The sequence below is a fragment of the Rana temporaria genome, chromosome 2 (genome assembly GCF_905171775.1).
Source record: "Rana temporaria chromosome 2, aRanTem1.1, whole genome shotgun sequence".
Classification (NCBI taxonomy): domain Eukaryota; kingdom Metazoa; phylum Chordata; class Amphibia; order Anura; family Ranidae; genus Rana; species Rana temporaria.
Genome location: NC_053490.1, coordinates 326,739,157 through 326,759,047, shown reverse-complemented (window position 1 = coordinate 326,759,047; position 19,891 = coordinate 326,739,157). Strand labels below are relative to the sequence as shown.

At 40.8% G+C, this 19,891-nt stretch overlaps 1 protein-coding gene across 1 annotated transcript in view; it reads left to right on the top strand.

Moving 5' to 3' along the window:
• The window catches only part of LOC120928296, a 31,589-nt gene extending 13,592 nt beyond the window's left edge, over positions 1-17,997 (top strand). The window contains exons 3-14 of the mRNA XM_040339395.1: positions 63-170; positions 253-294; positions 371-442; positions 525-587; positions 12,562-12,751; positions 12,883-13,005; positions 13,100-13,135; positions 13,745-13,807; positions 14,098-14,185; positions 14,439-14,495; positions 14,579-14,645; positions 17,471-17,997. Coding sequence (XP_040195329.1) covers positions 63-170; positions 253-294; positions 371-442; positions 525-587; positions 12,562-12,751; positions 12,883-13,005; positions 13,100-13,135; positions 13,745-13,807; positions 14,098-14,185; positions 14,439-14,495; positions 14,579-14,582 — 846 coding nt within the window. The 3' untranslated portion in view covers positions 14,583-14,645; positions 17,471-17,997. The remainder of the gene's footprint in view (positions 1-62; positions 171-252; positions 295-370; positions 443-524; positions 588-12,561; positions 12,752-12,882; positions 13,006-13,099; positions 13,136-13,744; positions 13,808-14,097; positions 14,186-14,438; positions 14,496-14,578; positions 14,646-17,470) is intronic.
• The last annotated feature ends 1,894 nt before the right edge of the window (positions 17,998-19,891 follow it).

Sequence of the window (19,891 nt, the reverse complement as noted above, 5' to 3'; positions counted from 1 at the left end):
AGTCCTGAAATGTACATTTAATCACTTCTTTTTTATTTTTATTTTTTTCGCTGCCTCCCCAGTTCAAGTGTTATGGCAGAAAGAAGTCACTGGAAGCTGTTGTGGGGCCTTACCCGCTGTTTGTCTCCTCATTTCAAGCACTACGTGCAAAAAAATGGCTGGTAGATGAGGTAAGAAACTATTTCACTACTGGTGAAAATGTATTCAAGTCAAATGTTTTCTTATAGGGATTTTCTTTTGTATCAAATACAGGTAATTCACGCTTGCCTATATCACATACTTAAAAACCAGCACGTAAGTGTGACTTCTGTGAACTGTGTGTGCTTGTGTTCTCTTTATTCCGCATTATCATTTTGGATTTATTACACAGAAATCTATTTGTCAAATTTGTGCCGTGGTTGCTACTACGTTGTTCAATGGGCAAATAGAAAAACTTGGAAAGGTGGGTTACTCATCGTGGTTACAGCTATATCTAAGAAATATTTCACATTGATTACTAACTTAATTTAAATCCGTTTGCACAGGATATTTTTCCAGAGGACATTTGGGTGTGTCCCATAAACTTTGGACAACACTGGATTTTAGTGGAATGTTTTTTTCTATTTTTACCTTTCTTTACTCATGCTTTTCACACTCTTAGGCCGCGTACACATGATCGGTCAAACCGATGAGAACGTTCTGATGGACCGTTTTCATCAGACCAAAAGCCATCGGTTATTTATCCATTGGTTAAAAAAAAAAAAAACTTGTTTTAAATTTAAGCGATGGATACCTAACTGATGGCAAAAAAACAATCGTTTGTAGGCACGACCATCGGTTAAAAATCCACGCATGCTCAGAATCAAGTCGACGCATGCTTGGAAGCATTGAACATAATTTTTCTCAGCACGTCGTGTTTTAAGTCACCGCGTTCTTTCCCAATGGGAAAAATCCATCAGACCGTTCTCATCGGTTTGACCGATCGCGTGTACAGGGCTTTAGTTTATTCTGTCATGTATATAGGTTTGCCATGTTCTCTTTAAAGTTAAATCTGAATAACTAAGCAAAAGTCGTAAATGGTATTAATCTCAATTTTATGCCAAACTTGGGTTACATCATAACAATGGACACAATTCAAAACCACAAATGGCTTGGTCAATCCCTGCCAGGTTTCAAGCTTATGTGTGTGTGTATATAGATATTCAACTTTAACACAATGACTGTGCAGAGTGCATCTGCTTTATAGAGTCCAAATTTGTGAATGTGAATTGTTTACCCAAAAATTTAAAATGCATGACAGAGCAGGTCATGATTATCATCGACCCAATGGGAGCAGAATTTGCATATGCATTCACATTGCTCAATAACTGGGGGTAAGTGTGTCTAGTAAAAAAGTTGTTTAATTAAAAACATTTATATATTTTTAATATTTCAAAAATAGTTTGTTCCTGCGTAAGGTCACTCGCAAAGATGAGGTTGTCCAATGGAAAATATGCTTTCTAAACCACAGAAAACAGGACACCAGTAGCTGTGGAGTTCTTATTTTGATGGTAATTGCTTTGTTTTCACTCATTAGTTATTTAAGTCCATTAAATGTTGTATTGTTAACCCTAAAAATAATACACGTCGATTCTCCAGAGCAGATTACAGTGCTTTTGCTGTTATCTGCTCCACTCGAAAGTTTAAAAAGGTCCCTGATTCTGCAAATTTGTGTATGCCATTTCTGCTTTGAACCCATAAATCTGGCTGCTATATTAGAGGCTGGCATAGCACACAATGTAAATGGATTTAAGCTAGCATTCTAAATGCCTAAACTGCACTGTGTTCAGGCTAGTCACTTGACTTATGGTCGCTTTACACCTACGAGACAGATTGTGTGGAGGAGACGAGCGGACTTGTGATCTCCCCGTCTGACGGCAGAGGGAGATCGCGGCTCCTCCAGCATAAGACTTCAATAAGACATATGGCAGCCTTAAGTAATGTGACCGCACCGAAGATGGCAGAATTTTTTTATTTCCACATATTGGGGGGCATGGCTTTCCGTGACACGTCACTGATCGCGATGAGAGAGAACAAACGATCAGTTAGTGTCAGGGGAAGGACGGGGAGATGTTGTGTTTACACTAACAACTCACTGTTCTTCAGCTCCGGGACACCGATGAACATAGAGTCCGTGGGCACGATCATAGAGCTTTTTTTTTTTTTTAACGCAGCTGTGCCATTCTGCCGACTAATAAGTTTGTGAGCTGGTCGGGAACTTGTTGGCGCAGAAGGTCACCTTCGTATTGACAAAGTGTGGGACTGGTTCTCGATCTGTTACCCAGAGATTAAGAGATGATTGTGTGTGTGTGTGTGTGTAGTGTTGTAACCAGGGTTGTGGAGTCGGTAGATAAATGTTCCGACTCCTCAGTTTTATGTACTTCCGACTCCTCTGTATTAATATGCGAATGTATTTTATAGGAGGGAAAGAAACGCAACCTAGCACAGGACTACTGGCTGGGAAGCCAACAGTCTACTGTATTGCAGTAGACTGCAATACAGCCTGCTGCTACTATCCAGCCACTTGATTGATTAATAAAAAAAAAAAAAAAAACTTTGTTTTCATTGTGTTTGTCTTTTGCTTAAACTGTGCAATACAGTAGACTGTTGGCTTCCCAGACAGTAGTCCTGTGGTAGGTTGCGTTTCTTTCCCTCAAGGAATGTATAAAATACATTTGCATATTATTACAGAGGAGTCGAAGTCGGAAGTACATAAAACTGAGGAGTCGGAACATTTATCTACCGACTCCACAGCCCTGGTAATTGTACATAAGACATTTAAATGTTCCATGCGATTTTATGAGGGCGTGTTTAGGGACAGGATAGGGAAGGGATTGAGTGGGGCAATGATGGCGAATAACCCTTGAGGGCTCGCTAGAAATTTTAAGCCCTGCCTTATAGGGTTACAAAGAGCTATGACTGATCCTTACTACTGCGCCTTTTAGGGGTCAATAGATGTCCAGTATAGGTCTTGTTAATGCATACAGACCACTATATCCTCATCGTATGTGCACACAGAGTAATGAGATGACATGTGTACAGACACTTATATGTGGTCTCATTCAGGGGTCAAGTCCTGGGGGAAAAAGTGTGGGAACTCCCACCCAAGATCCACTCCCCTACCAAAAAAAATGATGGGGGTGGGTGGTATGTAGATGAGAGGAGTGTATGTGGGTGGCATGTAGATGAAAGGGGTGCGGAGTGTATAGGGGTGGGTGGCACGTAGATGAGAGGGGTGCAGAGTGTATGGGGGTGGGTGGCTTGTACATGCCAATACATGACCCATACATCCCTCCCGCCAATACATGAACGCTGTTTAACAGATCCATTACCAATATGTTTAAATGCATTACTTGATGCCCCTTGCTGTATAGAGGCATGTATAACCAAATCAAAAAAAATATGAAATTTTCAATATCACATTCTACAAAATGAAAACTGCACCAATAAAAAAAACTGGTAACCAAATGCTAGTATTAAATGTAAAAGAAAAAAGTCCTTTAAATCCCAGATCTAAATGAATAGATATGGTAGCAGATGGAAAAAAAAAGTCCCAAATATGTAGAATCCGAGCCCACAGACAGGACAAACAGCACCACCGTGAATTGGTCTTCTGTGAGAAAACAACCACCTTATGGAAAGCCGCTTACCGGAACCAACAGGTGCATTAAGCATAAATTCCATCCATGGGTTGAAACGCCAGATAGCAGGATACCAATGAGCAGACGTCCAATGGTGAGCTTAAAAGCTTGTAGATACAAGGTCCCGGTTCATATATGCAGAGAAGAAACGGACCATAGCATAATTCCGTATAAAAGGTTTAATAGAATCAAAAAAAGAATCGTACTTACAAACATATTGTGTTTAAAAGCATATAAACAGATGCCGGCGGCCCTATAGGAGCCCTTCCTCCTCACGTTGAGCGTGGTGACGTCAGTGTACGCCGTCCCAGACGCGTTTTGTCATCAGTAGACGTTCTCAATTGGGATGGGCGATACACTGATTAACCACATTTTAACCAGACCTCGTTCTGACGTGCAAGGATGTGGTAAGCTAAAAACACCATATTGGCTATGGGAAAGCAGCATTCCAGCCAATGAAAATGCCAGGACTGCTCGCCATGCACCGGATGAGTATTACCCAATATATCTGCAGGCACCATATTGAATTAGTACCGAGGAAAAACAATCCTAAAAAAGACGTGATTTGCAACACAATCTTCAATGATGGATGGATTATACGACCAAAAAATGTATAAACTCCCTGAGCAAACAGCGACCCCTGCTGGGAAAATTTGATTGTGTATCTATTTAAGTTGTTACATACAGGCTAATGTACCTATACCAAAATAGGGCCTATAAGATCCTCATAGTGAAGCCAAACGCATTGTGACTTGAATAACTAGAAAATGTGTGAAAGGAATGATTACATATATCATACTATAAAAATATAGCATATATTATGTGAAAAAGAGGGGTATATAATAAAACCCCAAGAAAATATATGAAAACCATTTCCAAATACTTAGGAAACAATTCACCATTCTTATAGTGTGTGTGTGTGTGTGTGTGATTATTTATATATATATATATATATATATATATATATATATATATATATATATATATATATATATATATATATATATATATACACATATATATATATATATATATATATATATATATATATACATATATATATATATATATATATATATATATATATATATATATATAATTGTAAATTAATCTATATACATATTAAGTGTAGTTAATATGTGAAAATATTAGGTGAGGGTGCAAAAAAACGCCCATAATGAGAAAACCCATCCTTGCATGACACAAGTACACAGAAAACTAAAATTAAATCGAGCATTATTGATAAATGCGTTTACATCGGTATCAATGTTTAGGCCATAAGGGGTGTAGGTCTTAAGACGGTGTATCCAAGACATTTCGAGCTTGGATATCTCCTTAACCAAGGAACTCCCCCCTCCAGTGTGGCTTAAATTTATATATTCCAAGAAACAAGGTATTAGCCAGGTCACGGTTATGTACTGAAAGAAAATGTTTAGATACTGAGTGATTTTTAAATCCTGTCATAATGTTAGTGATGTGCTTGTTCAAACGGACCTGGAGTGGACGTTTAGTCCGGCCCACATACTGCAGGCCACAATGGCACTGCAGCATGTAGACTACCCCCTCAGTAGCACAAGTAATAAAGGGTTTAATACTGTGTTGTTTTTGAGTAGCCATAGATCTAAACACTGTAGTCCTTCTAGCAGTGCAGGAATTAAGGGAACGCACCCTACATCGTCTACACTGATAGTAACCTGTTAGTTGGTCAAAAAAAAAACTAGTACTGACCGGGGGGGGGGGGGGGGGGTTCATGACATTAGGTGATATACAGTCCCGTAGGGATGTTACCCCCTTGAATATAACCCTGTTTGTCAGGAAGAATATTTTTTCAAAATAGTATCATTTGTTGCAATATGCCAATGTTTAATAATCAGCTGTTTGATACCCTTATGTTGGATAGAATAGGACGTAACAAATGGAATGCCCAAAGGAAACTGTTCATTGATGTATATTGATGACATCCTCCTATGGGATGGCCCTTTGGTTGAATTGGAGGAATTTATTATTGGTCTAAATCTCAACCAGAGAGGTATCCAACTCAAGTTTGAGGCTAGCCAGGTACCTACTAATTGAAAGGGGACCTGAGGACCGTGATCAGTTTCCTTTGGGCGTTCCATTTGTTACGTCCTATTCTATCCAACATAAGGGTATCAAACAGCTGATTAATAAACATTGGCATATTGCAACAAATGATACTATTTTGAAAAATATTCTTCCTGACAAACCAAGGGTTATATTCAAGGGGGTAACATCCCTATGGGACCGTATATCACCTAATGTCATGAACCCCCCCCCCCCCGGTCAGTACTAGTTTTTTTTTTTTTACCAACTTTCAGGTTACTATCAGTGTAGACGATGTAGGGTGCGTTCCCTTAATTCCTGCACTGCTAGGACTACAGTGTTTAGATCTATGGCTACTCAAAAACAACACAGTATTAAACCCCTTATTACTTGTGCTACTGAGGGGGTAGTCTACATGCTGCAGTGCCTTTGTGGCCTGCAGTATGTGCGCCGGACTAAATGTCCACTCCAGGTCTGTTTTGAACGAGCACATCACTAAAATTATCACAGGATTAAAAAATCACTCAGTATCTAAACATTATCTTACAGTACATAACCGTGATCCGGCTAATACCTTGTTTCTTGGAATAGATAAATTTAAGCCACACTGGAGGGGGAGATCCTTGGTTAAGGAGGTATCCAAGTTCGAAATGTCTTGGATACACCGTCTTAAGACCTACACCCCTTATGGCCTAAACATTGATACCGATGTAAACGCATTTATCAATAATGCTTGATTTTTTTAGTTTTCTGTGTACTTGTGTCATGCAAGGATGGGTTTTTTCATTATGGGCATTTTTTGCACCCTCACCTATAGCAAGTAGTTTTTTTGTTGGTTAATATTCATTTACCAACATGGGTATATTACACTTATTTTAATATTTTTTTTTTGTTTTAAAAAAAAATTTACACATTTTTTAGATTTTTTTTTTTTGTACTTAATATTTTCACATATCAACTACACTTAATATGTATATAGATTTATATATATATATATATATATATATATATATATATATATATATATATATATATATATATATATATATATATATATATATATATAATATATACACTGTAAGAATGGTGAATTGTTTCCTAAGTATTTGGAGATGGTTTTCACATATTTTCTTGGGGTTTTATTATATACCCCTCTTTTTCACATAATACATGCTATATTTTTATAGTATGATATATGTGATCATTCCTTTCACACATTTTCTGGTTATTCAAGTCACAATGCATTTGGCTTCACTATGAGGATCTTATAGGCCCTATTTTGGTATAGGTACATTAGCCTGTATGTGACTTAAATAGATACTGATACATGATCACATTTTCCCAGCAGGGGTCGCTGTTTGCTAGTATATAGCTCTTAGCACAGTCCGCTGGATTCAGGGAGTTTTTATACATTTTTTTGGTTTTATACATTTTTTTGGTCATATAATCCATCATTGAAGATTGTGTTGCAAATCACGTCTTTTTTAGGATTATTTTTCTCGGTACTAATTCAATATGGTGCCTGCAGATATATTGGGTAATACTCATCCGGTGGATAGCGAGCAGTCCTGGCATTTTCATTGGCTGGAATGCTGCTTTCCCATAGCCAATATGGCATTTTTCACCTATCACTTCCTTGCACGTCAGAACGAGGTCTGGTTAAAATGCGGTGAATCAGTGTATCGCCCATCTCCATTGAGAACGTCTACTGATGACACGCATCTGGGATGGCGTACACGGACGTCGCCGCGCTCAACGTGAGGAGGAAGGGCTCCTATAGTGCCGGCCGGCATCTGTTTAGATGCTTTTAAACATAATGGGGCTGATTTACGAAACTATTTGTGCCTTGAGTCGTGGCGCACATCGAGGCACAACGCAAAAAAGCCATTTACGAAACATTTGCGCCAGTAGCGTAGCGCTAATTCCCATTTACTAATGTTTTGACAGCGCGTAAACGGCACGCCACTATCGACCTGGCGTACTGAATATTTAAGTAGAAATATATAGAATCTAGAAGTGCCAATACTATAGGCTTGTGGTTGGGTGACATGGGGTAACACATTACAAACTGCCGAAGTTAAAAATATGTCCTATATTGGATCGGAAACTAACTTTCTCTGTGCAAGCCTGCTACGCCTGCAAATACGAGTAAAACTGCACAGGGATCATGTTGCCACAGCGAATGCGTGAACTGCATGTGCACACATTGTAGTGCGTCAGATCACTACGCAGGTTTAAACTTGATAAATCCTATGGCGCACACTAATTTGCATATTTTGTTCTGGCGTACAGCATATTTTTCTTTCGCGGTGTGTGCGCTGGTTCAGTTTGGGCATTTAAAGGAGAACTCCACACTTTTTTTTTTTTTTTGTTGTTCTCTTTTCTAATGCATATGTTTGCCTTGGACTAGTTTGGCCATTTAAAGGGGAACTCTACACTCTGTGAGCCTTGAGCTGCCTTCAATCCAAACCACATACTATTTGAGACCAAACAACAAGGCCAGCTAGGAAAGGTGTGACGAGGATCGCCCAACTCCCTCCTGAACCATTCAAGGCCACATGTATGCACTCAACCTAGCTGGCTGCCTTGGGGCCATGTTGGGCTCAGCCCAATACCAAGCACAAATCACCTTGTCCACACTGCTTTAGAGGGGCTTTACACATTTTGTAAAGACCCCCTGTCTGAAGCCCCCCCACAACCTCAGTCTAGGCTTGTGTGGAAGAGGTCCCCCCTTTCATGTGCTGGCTTGCTGTGTTTGGCTAGGGGTTTGTTAGTGCGTGGGAGGGGCACATTCTTTTGCTATTTTGGGGAGGTCTTTTTTCACGTGAGCCATTTTCTTTTAATCCTTTCCAGACCTAAATGTCGTATGTATGGTGGGCAGAGAATTGTTTTGTGTTTAAACCTTGCAGATGCAATGTAGAATTCTCCTTTTTCTATAAAGACGTGCATCTTTGAAGCATCATTTTGTAAACATGCTCCAAGATGCACCACTTTACAGGCAGAGTAACCCCCCCCCCCCCCCCAAGTTACTAGCTTCAGCCCAGGTTCACACTGTGGGAGTGAACCTGTGCGAGTTCAGCTAAACTCATACAATTTTACTTATGCTTGTCAGTCCTGATTTTGGCTGCTATTAAAGAGACATTTCTGCATGTTTTGGGCGTGCAAAAATATCAAAGTAGGTCAGAAATTACTTAGTTATATCGGTGCAGTGCCGCATATGCGGTGTTGCAATGATTAGGATGGTGCCATTGACAGGAATTTCTGGCAAATGCTGCCTATTTGACATGTCAAATCGCATCAGTGTGAATCAGGGCTAGTTCACTCAATAGAAGCACAGTCCAGATGTGTTGCAGATGCTTTTCTGCATGTGCGTTTATTGCTGCGTTACTGTACAGACCACTGCAGGGAAAATCCATGAACTGGAACTGCGAGCATTGGCGTGAACGCTGCCATTTAAAATCCTATTACCTACGTTCAGTGGGATTTTCCTGCAGAAAACAAAAGACATTAATTGCATGTGGTGTGAACTGGCCCTTAAGAAATTTGGCATTTTTCAAGGCATTTCTCCTTGTTTCCTTTTTGTTGTCCAAATTGTTGACATTGATATATGTCACTTAGGGTGGGACCTGGGACCCCATACTCAGTTTCAGCCCTGGTTCACACTGATGATACTTTTAAATCGCTACTTTACTTGAAGTAGCGCGATTTCAAAGTAGCGATTTCAGGTGCTACTTGATAGACATTTGTGTGGCTTCCTACACAAATGTCTATAGAAATCGCACCTGAAATCAGTAAAAGTATTGCAGGAACTACTTTTGCAAATCAGTGCGGCGCCGCAAAATCTGTGTCGCACCAATTGCAACAGTGCCATTGCTGCCAATAGGCTGCAACTTGTCATGCGATTTGATCTCTCAAATTGCATGACAAATTGCTTCAATGTGAACCTAGGCTAAGGACAATAACTAGAAGATAAGCCAGCCAAGTGGTGCCTCCCAAAATTAACAAGTCCTTTCCCATAGACTGCAATGGTATTTATATTTGAACTTTTGCACACGTTTGCCTCTTTGTTTGCCCACCTGGCCCAGGGGGTATTTGTCACATTTCGAATTTAGTAGTATGCTGGATGATGTGATTCATTTAGGACAGATTTGTGATTTTATTTTTTAATAGCTGAGGATTTTTTGGTCTGGGCATGGTCATGGACTTAGATATTTTCCTGTGCCTTTTGGTGATTGAAATGCATTTGGTATGGTCTGAGCATGCTCAGGGAGTTAGTTTATTTTCTCTTTTTTTGTGTGGAGGTTTCTGAGCATGCTCATAGAGCGTGTTATTTGTGTTAGTAATTGAAGGACATCCTTAACAGGTGGACCCACTTACAAGTTCAGTCTCTACATTGGGTGAAATTGTGCGTTTCATGGGCTGAGCATGTGTTTTCAATTCCCTCATTAGCACAGAAGCCTATAAAATGTGTAAAGAGCAGTTGGACTCTGCCTTGTAAAGAGGCCAGAGTGAGTGGAGGGGGGGGATATTGAGTTTGAAACATGGTTTAATTTTTTTTTTTTTTTCTTCTGCCTCATTGCAAATCAGATGTGTTTTCCTGCAAGTTTATTTGTACCTTGTTTTTTACCCAAAGAATTGTTGGGGGATCTTTTCACATGTTGTTGATATTGGCGATGTTTGTATGACACCCCTTAGCAGTTTGCATATGGCAGTGTGAACTGCCGTGTGAGTCGGGTGCGATGTGGGAACCCACAGTGGATTTGCAGGGTTCCTGAATCGCACCTGTGTGAACCGGGCCTCCAAGATTACAGCCTACAAATGTAACCTGACTGCTCCCACCAAAGCTCGGTTCACACTGGTGCGATTCAGGGACCCTGCGAATCCACTGCAGGTTCCCACATCGCACCCGACTCACACGGCAGTTCACACTGCCATATGCAAACTGCTGGGGAGTGTCCTACAATGGTAATGACACCCCCATTTCAGGTCGCATATCGCACTGCAAACTGACATGACTGGACGTGAATCGGATCGCATAGATGTGAACACCCATGCGATTCTGGTGTTCACCAAAAACAGGGTCCTGTGCGTGTTTGCTCTAAATGAGATGCGATTTCAGCCATACAGTTTGTATAGCTGAAATCGCATCGCACAGACATTGCATGTGATCTGAACAGCAGTGCGGTGCGAATCACTTGCGATCTCGCACAGAGCACTAATGTGAACCAGCCCTAGTTCATGCAGCCTAAGGCTCGATTCACACCTATGCATGTTGCTTTTGGGCGTTTTTGCAGTGCTTGCTGCGTTTTTTTGACGTGCGATTTGTGTTTTTTTTTTTTTTTTTTTACATTTTCTTTAACAACCAGCTATGAACAGGTTGAACAAAAAAAAACGCAAATCGCGGCAAAATGCGTTTTTGGATGCAGGTCCATTGGATTCAAAACGCTGCTTTTTGCTGGAAAGAGGTCCCTGACCCTTTCCAAAAACAGAGGCACAAAAAAGCATTGATGTGAACATGTTCCATAGGAAACATGTTGAAACATTTCCCTGCTTTTCTGCAAAATGCATTAGTGTGAATGGAGCCTTACTGGGTGTAAGTATCAAAAGAGAGAAATCCACCCCTCCCCCCACATAACACATCCTGGTCACTTGTCTTTGAACTATGCATCACCTCCATATTATGAGAAACATCCAGGAGAGATATGTAAATAACCTGTCACTCGAAGCAAGGGGGCGAACCAGACTTTTTAATTGGACAGATTTTTATCTGGAAGTCTGTTTTATCTCGCTGAACATTAAAAGAGGATTTCTCCGATCTGGATTAACTCTGTGGGGCAAGACTGGGCACATATGATAGGAAACCTTATTCTCTACATTGTGACAGCAAAAAAAAATTTTTTGTTTACATCTGTATATATTGCCGTGTGTGTGTGTGTGTGTGTGTGTGTGTGTAATATATATATATATATATATATATATATATATATATATATATATATATATATATATATATATATATATATATATATATATATATATATATATAAAGTGTGTGTGTGTGTGTGTCTTTTTCCAAGTGTTTATGAGCCTTTCATAATATTTGCAAGTCTCTCCGGCACCCCACACCTCTGGACACAAGTGGTATTGCATGCATGCCATAGAAGTCAATGTGGAACCATTTTTCAACATTTACATGTACTTTGATGGGGTAAACACGCTTTGATATGTGTGTGCTTTGGATTCCAAGCATTCTCCTGTAATGAATTATGCACGTAATTCAAGGTTGCAATGTAAAACCAAAAGGGCATTTTCTAATTATTCCTTGCATTTCACACTTGGATCTGTAGTGACGTTGCCTTTAGCCTACGTTCACACTGCTGCGAATTCAAAATCGCGGTAAAATGCGCGATTTCGCGGCTGCGATTTTGCCGCGATTTCGGCCGCAATTTAATGTAAATCGCAAAAAGTAGTACAGGAACTACGTTTTGAAATCGCGGATGCGGTTCGCACTGATTAGGACAGTGCCATTGCCGCCGATTTGAGATGCGATTTGACATGTCAAATCGCATCTCAAATCGTTCCAAATCGTACCCAGTGTGAACCGGGGCAGAATGTCTAAACCCCTGGCTCTTTTTTCAAAATACTAGAAATTGCACTTCATGTGAGGTGCGACTTTTTAGATCCACTGTGTGGGAAATGACTATATATCTATATATGTATATATATACATACATACATACATAGGTTGTGTTCATGGTTTGGGTTTGTCTTGTTTGCCATTTTGGAAATTCTGGTCTTGTGTTGAAATTTGAACTTCTTTCCTTTTTGTTCCCCCCCACAGTTATTCCTAATGAAAGGCTATGATGGCAGGCAGTCTAACGCTGCCAAGCGGGGGATATTGAGGGTGGTCAAACGCCGGATGTGGCTTAAATTCCAGCACAAACGAACAGTGCTGCAGATGTATCACTTTTGGTCGGACTTTAAGAGGCGAAGGGAGGGATTCCTTCGCACGGTTTGCTGTCGAATTCCTGGTAAGTCAATATACTGAAGTCTGGTGTAGTAACTTTGCAGGTGAATTTGTGTTGTGGATTTGGAGTAAGGGATGTGTTTTATACCCTGGGTGTGTCAGTTGTAGATCTTTTTTGTTTTTCTCTTGTCCTAGCCACATCCGGTGGGAGACGCCCTCAGGTCACCTTGACCATATCCCCCGCGGGCAGGAGGACTGCCTGCCTGAGCTACGTGGCTGCAGGGGCACCCAATTTCCAGCGGCTGAAAGTAATTCATGGTAAGCACTATTTAATCAGCCTGTTGTGTTTTGATCTATATCTCGGTCTATCTTGATGTATAGTCTAAATATCTCATCTCTTCTTTATGTACAGAGCAAGGTGACCAGGCCCAGCAGGCCTCCAATCCTTGTAAGTTGCTTGTACTAGATTGTATTTGTATGTTGGGTTTTGGTGTTTTGTTAGGGAGGGATTTGGCATGCATTCTCAGCCTTAATGTCCCCAATCAGGATGGGCTTGGGCATGAGTGTTGGCCAAAGATTGGCAGATTTTTTGTTTAGGGCCAATAACACTCATTTGCAGGGTGTTTGCTGGGGTTTCACCCTGACAAACACCCTGCAATGAAATGAGTGCTGCACAGTGCATTCAGCGCTTGTTGGAACCAGGTCAACCTTGTAGAGGCAACAAAACATTACAAGCGACAGAGGGTTAGCATGATCCAGCAAGGTTTGAGATGAATGGCTCTTTGCCTTTGTGTTCCTCATGGCCTACAACACAGCCAGTGAGGAATGAGCATGGTTTGTTCACTAGCTGCAAGTCCAGAGTCTGACCAACTTGGATTTTGACATAGTGGACAAGCATGTAGAAATGCCCACAGGGGCAAGAAGAGCCAGCAGGTCTTTTTTTAGGAGGCTCAACCATTTCCCAGACATGATTAGTCTAACATTTGGCTTTTTGAGGGGACAGTAAAGTAGAAACTTTAAAATGGTTTAAAATTTGATTTTGTTTTGCTTCATGTAGCTGACGTTTCTGATGAAGAGGGGGCAGAGGTGGAATCGGCCTCTCCAGAGGAATCTACAGGTAGTAAGTTGGAATTTACTTTTTTGTTGATCCTACAGTTGGACAGTGCAAAATCAGGCTCACTTCTGCCTAGAAACCAATCCTTCTCACCTCAGCTTGTTCAAATAACCTTCAGCAAGAAAAGATGGAAGAAGATTGGTTTCTATGCAGAAGTGAGTCTGATTATGCACGGTCCAGCTTTTGAAATGAACCCCTTAGTCTATTGTTTACCCTTAGTGTATTGTTGTAAAATTTTCACAATTATTTGATTAGTTGTGTAATATGTGTTTGTCTTTTGCTCTTTATTTATGCAGTTGGAACACCAGACATGATGGAGGAGGAGGACCCTGCCCTCTCTATAGTGATGTGTAATTCCTTTTCCTCATTAAGGGACAAGAGTGTGTGAGTGTGCTGTCATGCCTCATTTTTTTTTTTTTTATAGCTGGGAGTTCTAATGAAGAGGGTGAGGGGGCATCCTCTCCTGAGGAAATTTTGTGTGTGCGCAGACGCAGAAGTGAGTCTGATTTTGCACTGTCCAGCTTTTGAAAAGAACCCCTTAGTCTATTGTTTCCCCTTAGTGTATTGTTGTAAACTTGACACAATTATTTGATTAGTTGTGTGATATGTGTTTGTCTTTTGCTCTTTATTTATGCAGTTGGAACACCAGACATGATGAAGGAGGAGGAGGACCCTGCCCTCTCTGTAGTGATCTGTAAGTACCCTTTTCCTCATTAAGGGACAAGAGTGTGTGAGTGTGCTGTCATGTCATTTATTTTTTTGTTTTTTTATTTTTAGCTAGGAGTTCTGATGAAAAGAGGGAGGAGGAGCCGGCAGAGAGCCCCCCAGGTGGCTGTTGAACCATGTAAGTCCTTTTTCCCTTTTGGTTTGGGAGGGTGATGTAGCTAGCTGCCTTAGAGAGCCCTTTCCCGAAGTAGCGGTTTTATGGTGTTTTAGAGGTGTAAATAGCCTCTGGAAGTGCATGAAACCCGCCTCCCATTCATTCCAGTGGGCCTTTTCACACTGGGGTGTTGCGGGAGGGGCAAAAACTCAATAAAGCTGGATCTGTTGGGGCGGGTTGAGAGCATTGTGTAGTGTGCTCACAAACTGCTCCTGCCCATTGTAATCTTGGTCCTTCAACGTGCTTTGAAAGTAAAGCAAAATGGGCATTTCTAATAAGTTCTATGTTAAAAGCGCATTGCTTGTGGCTGCTAAGTGGTCCCAATGGGAGTTATTTATTAGTGTGTGCAGAATCATGTGACAATCGGCTCTGAAATTCTGCTTTATCAGTTAATCTCAGACAAGAAGACATGGAAGGTGATTGGTTTCTATGCAGAGCTGCACCAGTTTTGGAACTCAACATTTTTATAGAATCTCCCAATTGGATTGGTTGCCAAGTTTGGGGGAAAGAATGCCTTGAAATGTCTATTTGTTTACCTGATTTCAAGCAAACAGTCCACTCACCACTAGGGGTGCAACGGATCAAAAAACTCACGGATCGGATCGATCCTCGGATCAGGAGTCACGGATCGGATCATTTTCGGATCAGCAAAAAAAAAAAGAAAGGGTCAGTTTTTTCATTGGTCCAAAAAAAAAAAAAAAAATTTTATATATATATATATTTATATATATATATATATATATATTTATATATATATATATATATATATATATATATATATATATATATATATAATAAAATAATATAATTTTTTTTTGGACCAATTAAAAAAAGGAACCTTTTTTTTTTTTTTTTTTTTTTCTGATCCGAAAAAAGAGCACAATAGCAATTCACAGGGGTGGATTAAAGAGGAAGCAGGTGAGGCTGTTTGGGACTTAAAGTACAATCTTGATGTTTTTACAGCAAAAAAAAAAAAAAAAATTATATATATATATATATAATTTTTTTTTTTTTTTTTTTTTTTTTGCTGTAAAAACATCAAGATTGTACTTTAAGTCCCAGACAGCCTCACCTGCTTCCTCTTTAATCCACCCCTGTGAATTGCTATTGTGCTCTTTTTTCCCCCTTCCCCCCCCCCCCTCCTCTCACACCAGTGCTTCACTGCTAATATTCCCATTCAACTTGCTAGAGCCCAGTGCACAGCGTGACACACCTCCCCGGGGAGGTGGGGAGGCGTGTCACGCTGGGCTCTGGCAAGCAGACTGGCCGCCGCTCCGGAGCTAGGCCGAAGCCGGGGACTTTCCTAGGCCTAGGCTCCGGAGCGCTCCGCGGATCGCGGGGTGTGCCGATCCGAACGGGGTGGCCCGTTCGGATCACGGATCGGTGACGATCCGTTACACCCCTACTCACCACACTTGACTACATTTGCTTGCCCTATTCCTAGGGTGTTGCAGATGTCATGTCACCTGCCTTAACTTCTTACATCAAAGAACAAACTGTTCAGCTTCCATTTTTTTATTTTTTGGAAGTAGCTTAAAATTTGCCCACGGACTTAGTTTTAGGGAACACAACTTTGACACATCTAGTTAGTGTGTAAATAGATAAAAAATCTCTCCTTTTAGTCTAACTAGCTATGAAAAGGTGAAGCCAAAATCTCACCCTTCCTGGCAAATGGACATCCTTTCAGCACACAGCAGATGACTAGCACCCTCTGATGTTTCTCTGCCTGAGTAGAGAGGTGTGTTTGTTGCTTGTAATTTCCTCCCTAAGAATAATTCTCTCCTGCCACCCCCCCCCCCCCCCCACATCTCCTAATGGTTGGGAAAGGGTTTTCAGGTGTGTTTTGGAGCACAAAGTAGAGGACACAAGCCTGGTGACAAACATTAGCAGATCATCTCTGGATTTTTCGGCTTATAATCTTTGTGAAACCTTAACTTTGCAGGGGGGTATATACAAGGATCAAAAATCTTGGACAATGTGGTTCTGAAGAAGGATTAATTTATTCACCCACTTTATTCTTTGATGTCCATCTTTCAGAGAGACTTTTTTTAAGGCAGTCCCTTGATTCTAATTTTACTATATTGAAACTGACCTGTTGTGGAACATGTATTTAGAGGCCAGGAGATGTACAAACACTTCTATTGTGAACACTAAATAGGTAACGGATATACTCGAGTATAAGCCGAGATTTCCAGCACATTTTTCTGTGCTGAAAATGCCCCCCTCAGCTTATACTCGAGTCATCTTTTAGTGCTTGATCTCCCCTGAATTTGGGTACCTGGTACCAGCCAGCCGTAGGTCCCCTGGACCACAAAATGGTCACACATGTAGCCTCACTCTTCCTCTACCAGTGTGCAAAGTTTTTTTGTCTGAGCGACCGGCTGGGGATCACTAATTTTTCAGAGTCGGGCTCCCCTTCCATAGACTACCATGTTAAACGTCGGTCTAGTCAGGGGCACAGTGAGGCAACCAGATGGACACCCTAGGATTGTAGTCGGGCAACAATAGATTGGTTACAATTTTTGTGGGAAAATTAGGTGCCTCGGCTTATATTCGGGTCAGCTTCTACTTGACTTGACATGTAAATGTCAGCAATTTACTGACCCAACTTCCATGACGACAACTTTGGAGATTAAATTAACGTGTTAAGTGACTAGTTTGTGTAAGGCTGTGTCAAGTTATTCGCTCACAATTGTTTGAAAATACCCACTGAGACACAATTCAGGATTTAACTTATTTGCCACAAGTATGACTCAGGATTAAACTTTTTTATTTTTGTTTTTTTCAAGGCCCTACTCTGGACACGATTCTTCCAACTATCCGCTGGTACGGAGAGCGACTGTCTGCGGTGGAGACTGCACTTGGCATTAGGCCACCAAAGAAACCTTTTTAATCAATGTTTTTTTTGTATTTTATTTTTCTAAATTGTTTTTATCTTTTTTATTAAAATGATCGCTTTCAACAAATAGTTCTCCTAACTTTCTTTATCTGGTCATATGTCCTTTCATATTTTGAATTTGAACACACTCTGAAATCCTGTAGGTACAAAACACATACATATCTGCCCAAGTCTGCTAGTTTGAGGCACGATGGGCAGATTTGGACCATTTCTGCTGCAGTGCAAAAAACTATCTCAGGTGATTAGATGGCAATAGGAAAAAAAAAACTCTAACTTCAGCTGTTTCCTTTTTAAAGTTGTGTTTCAAGGTTAATGTTTGCAAGGGATTGCAGCTCATACAATATATTTTTTTTAAATTTAAACAATTCAAAAATAAAAAACAAGTGTAAAGTGCTTCTGTCTCCTTCTAAAAATTGCCAGGGATCAAAAATCTTTGACAAAAGTTAGGTTTGGTGTGTGCAAGTTTGGGAAGACTCCTCAGTGGTCAAAAGGGGTTGTATATGAAAGTGAAATCCACTTTGCACTCAAATGCAGTCGCTGTAGATCTGAAATGAGGGGAAGCTCTGCTGCATTTCCTATACAATCATTTGCAAGATAAAATGCTGTTTTTTAGGTTCCTTGCATGTCCCACTTGAAGCTACAGCAACTGCACTTCCAAGTGCAGTTTGCACTTGTAGTGCAAAGAGGATTTACCTTTTGTAAACAACTCCAATAGTATTTGTTAAGAAGACTGGCAAAGGGTCAGTTAGGCTCCTTTGGTATTCTGCTCAATGTGTGCCTAGCTGGCACAATCGTATCTTCCCCTCCTGAACACTCCACCAATGGCAGACTTAGGCCCCATACACACAATTTGATAATATTTTGTTTTTGGAATGCATCTTTACCCAAAACATGTACTGTAGTGCAAGGGCCTGCCATATTGCATACAAATTGAAACTCTTAAAGGGGTTGTACAGGTTTGGTTTGTATTTTCTACCTTTTCCTTCCATTTCCCTTTTAAATGCTTTTTTTCTTTGTTTAAATTTCTCACTTCCTGTTTCTCCTCAGTAAGCTTTCCACCATCATCGGAGCGGTGGAAAGTCATTAAGAACAGCGTACTAAACACCTTACTGAGGAGAAACAGGAAGTGAGAAATTCAGACAAAGAAAACTAATACAAAAAAAAACTAGAACTAAAATTAGAAGGTAAATGGAAGGAAAAGGTAAGTGAACTAACAATTCACTAGCTTAAAGTAACCTATTTTGAAATTCCAAAGCGAACCTTGATCACCCCTTTAAGCTTTGTGCTCATATTATATTCACAAAATCTAATAGTGTGTATGTGGACTTTCATTTACAGAGTGAAATCTATATTAAAAAAACAAAGGGAAGCCTCCTATTCAAACCGAAATTTTATTTAAAAAAAAAAAAAATATAAAGTAAATTTTAAGGATGATTTTTAAAGACAAAATACATCTGAAAACAAAATAGCAGGGGCTGCATTAATGTGGTTCCCGTCGTTCCTGCCGTTCTTCCTGCTGTGGGTCAAGGAGCCTGGCCATCTGTTGCTGCAGAGCCATCTGCTGTTGCATCAGCATGGCCATCTGCTGCTGTATGGCTATCTGCTGGAGTGGGTTACTGGACTGGGGTTGTGCCTGAGGGGTGGGGAAGGCATGTGAGGTGGATTGTGGCAAAAGGAAATAGGTGAAACCACGGAGGGGAGTGGGGGGTAAGGTTGGTCGGGAAGCTGAAAACGGGTAAGGTAGAGGCAAGTAAATTTTGGGCAGGTAAAGAAGAATAGATTTGGGCTTTCGCGAAGAGGGGTAGTGAAAGTGGAATATGGGGAGAGGTTAGGTTGAGCGTGTCTGGAGGTATGTGTGGCAGAGGGCAAGGAGAAAAGTGGAGTGGAGGTAGGTGCTGTGCGAGAAGATGTAGGCTGGTCAGGTGGGGGCATGGTAGAAGTATGGGAACAGGAAGGATCAGAATGGTGTGTTTGGGTGTTGGGGTCTGTGGGGGCAGGTGAGGAAGTGGGGAGTGTATCTAATTGGGAGGGAGGGTCCACCAGGGGAACTTCAGAATCAGCCACCCCCTGGCTTTCATTCCCTGACCTGGAAACAGGCACATCTTGTTGCAACACAACACCTTGCTCTTCATTGCTACTGCCCCAGCTGTGGAAGCATCTGGCGATTGTTGCATTTAGTTGCTGTACCGCTAAACGCAGGCCCCGAATCTCTTCACCACTTTGCCTGACTACAGTCTGGTTGTTAAGAGCTGTTGTCAACAGTGCAAGTTGTGAGGAATGATTCTGGTCCCTACGCTGCAATTGATTGTTG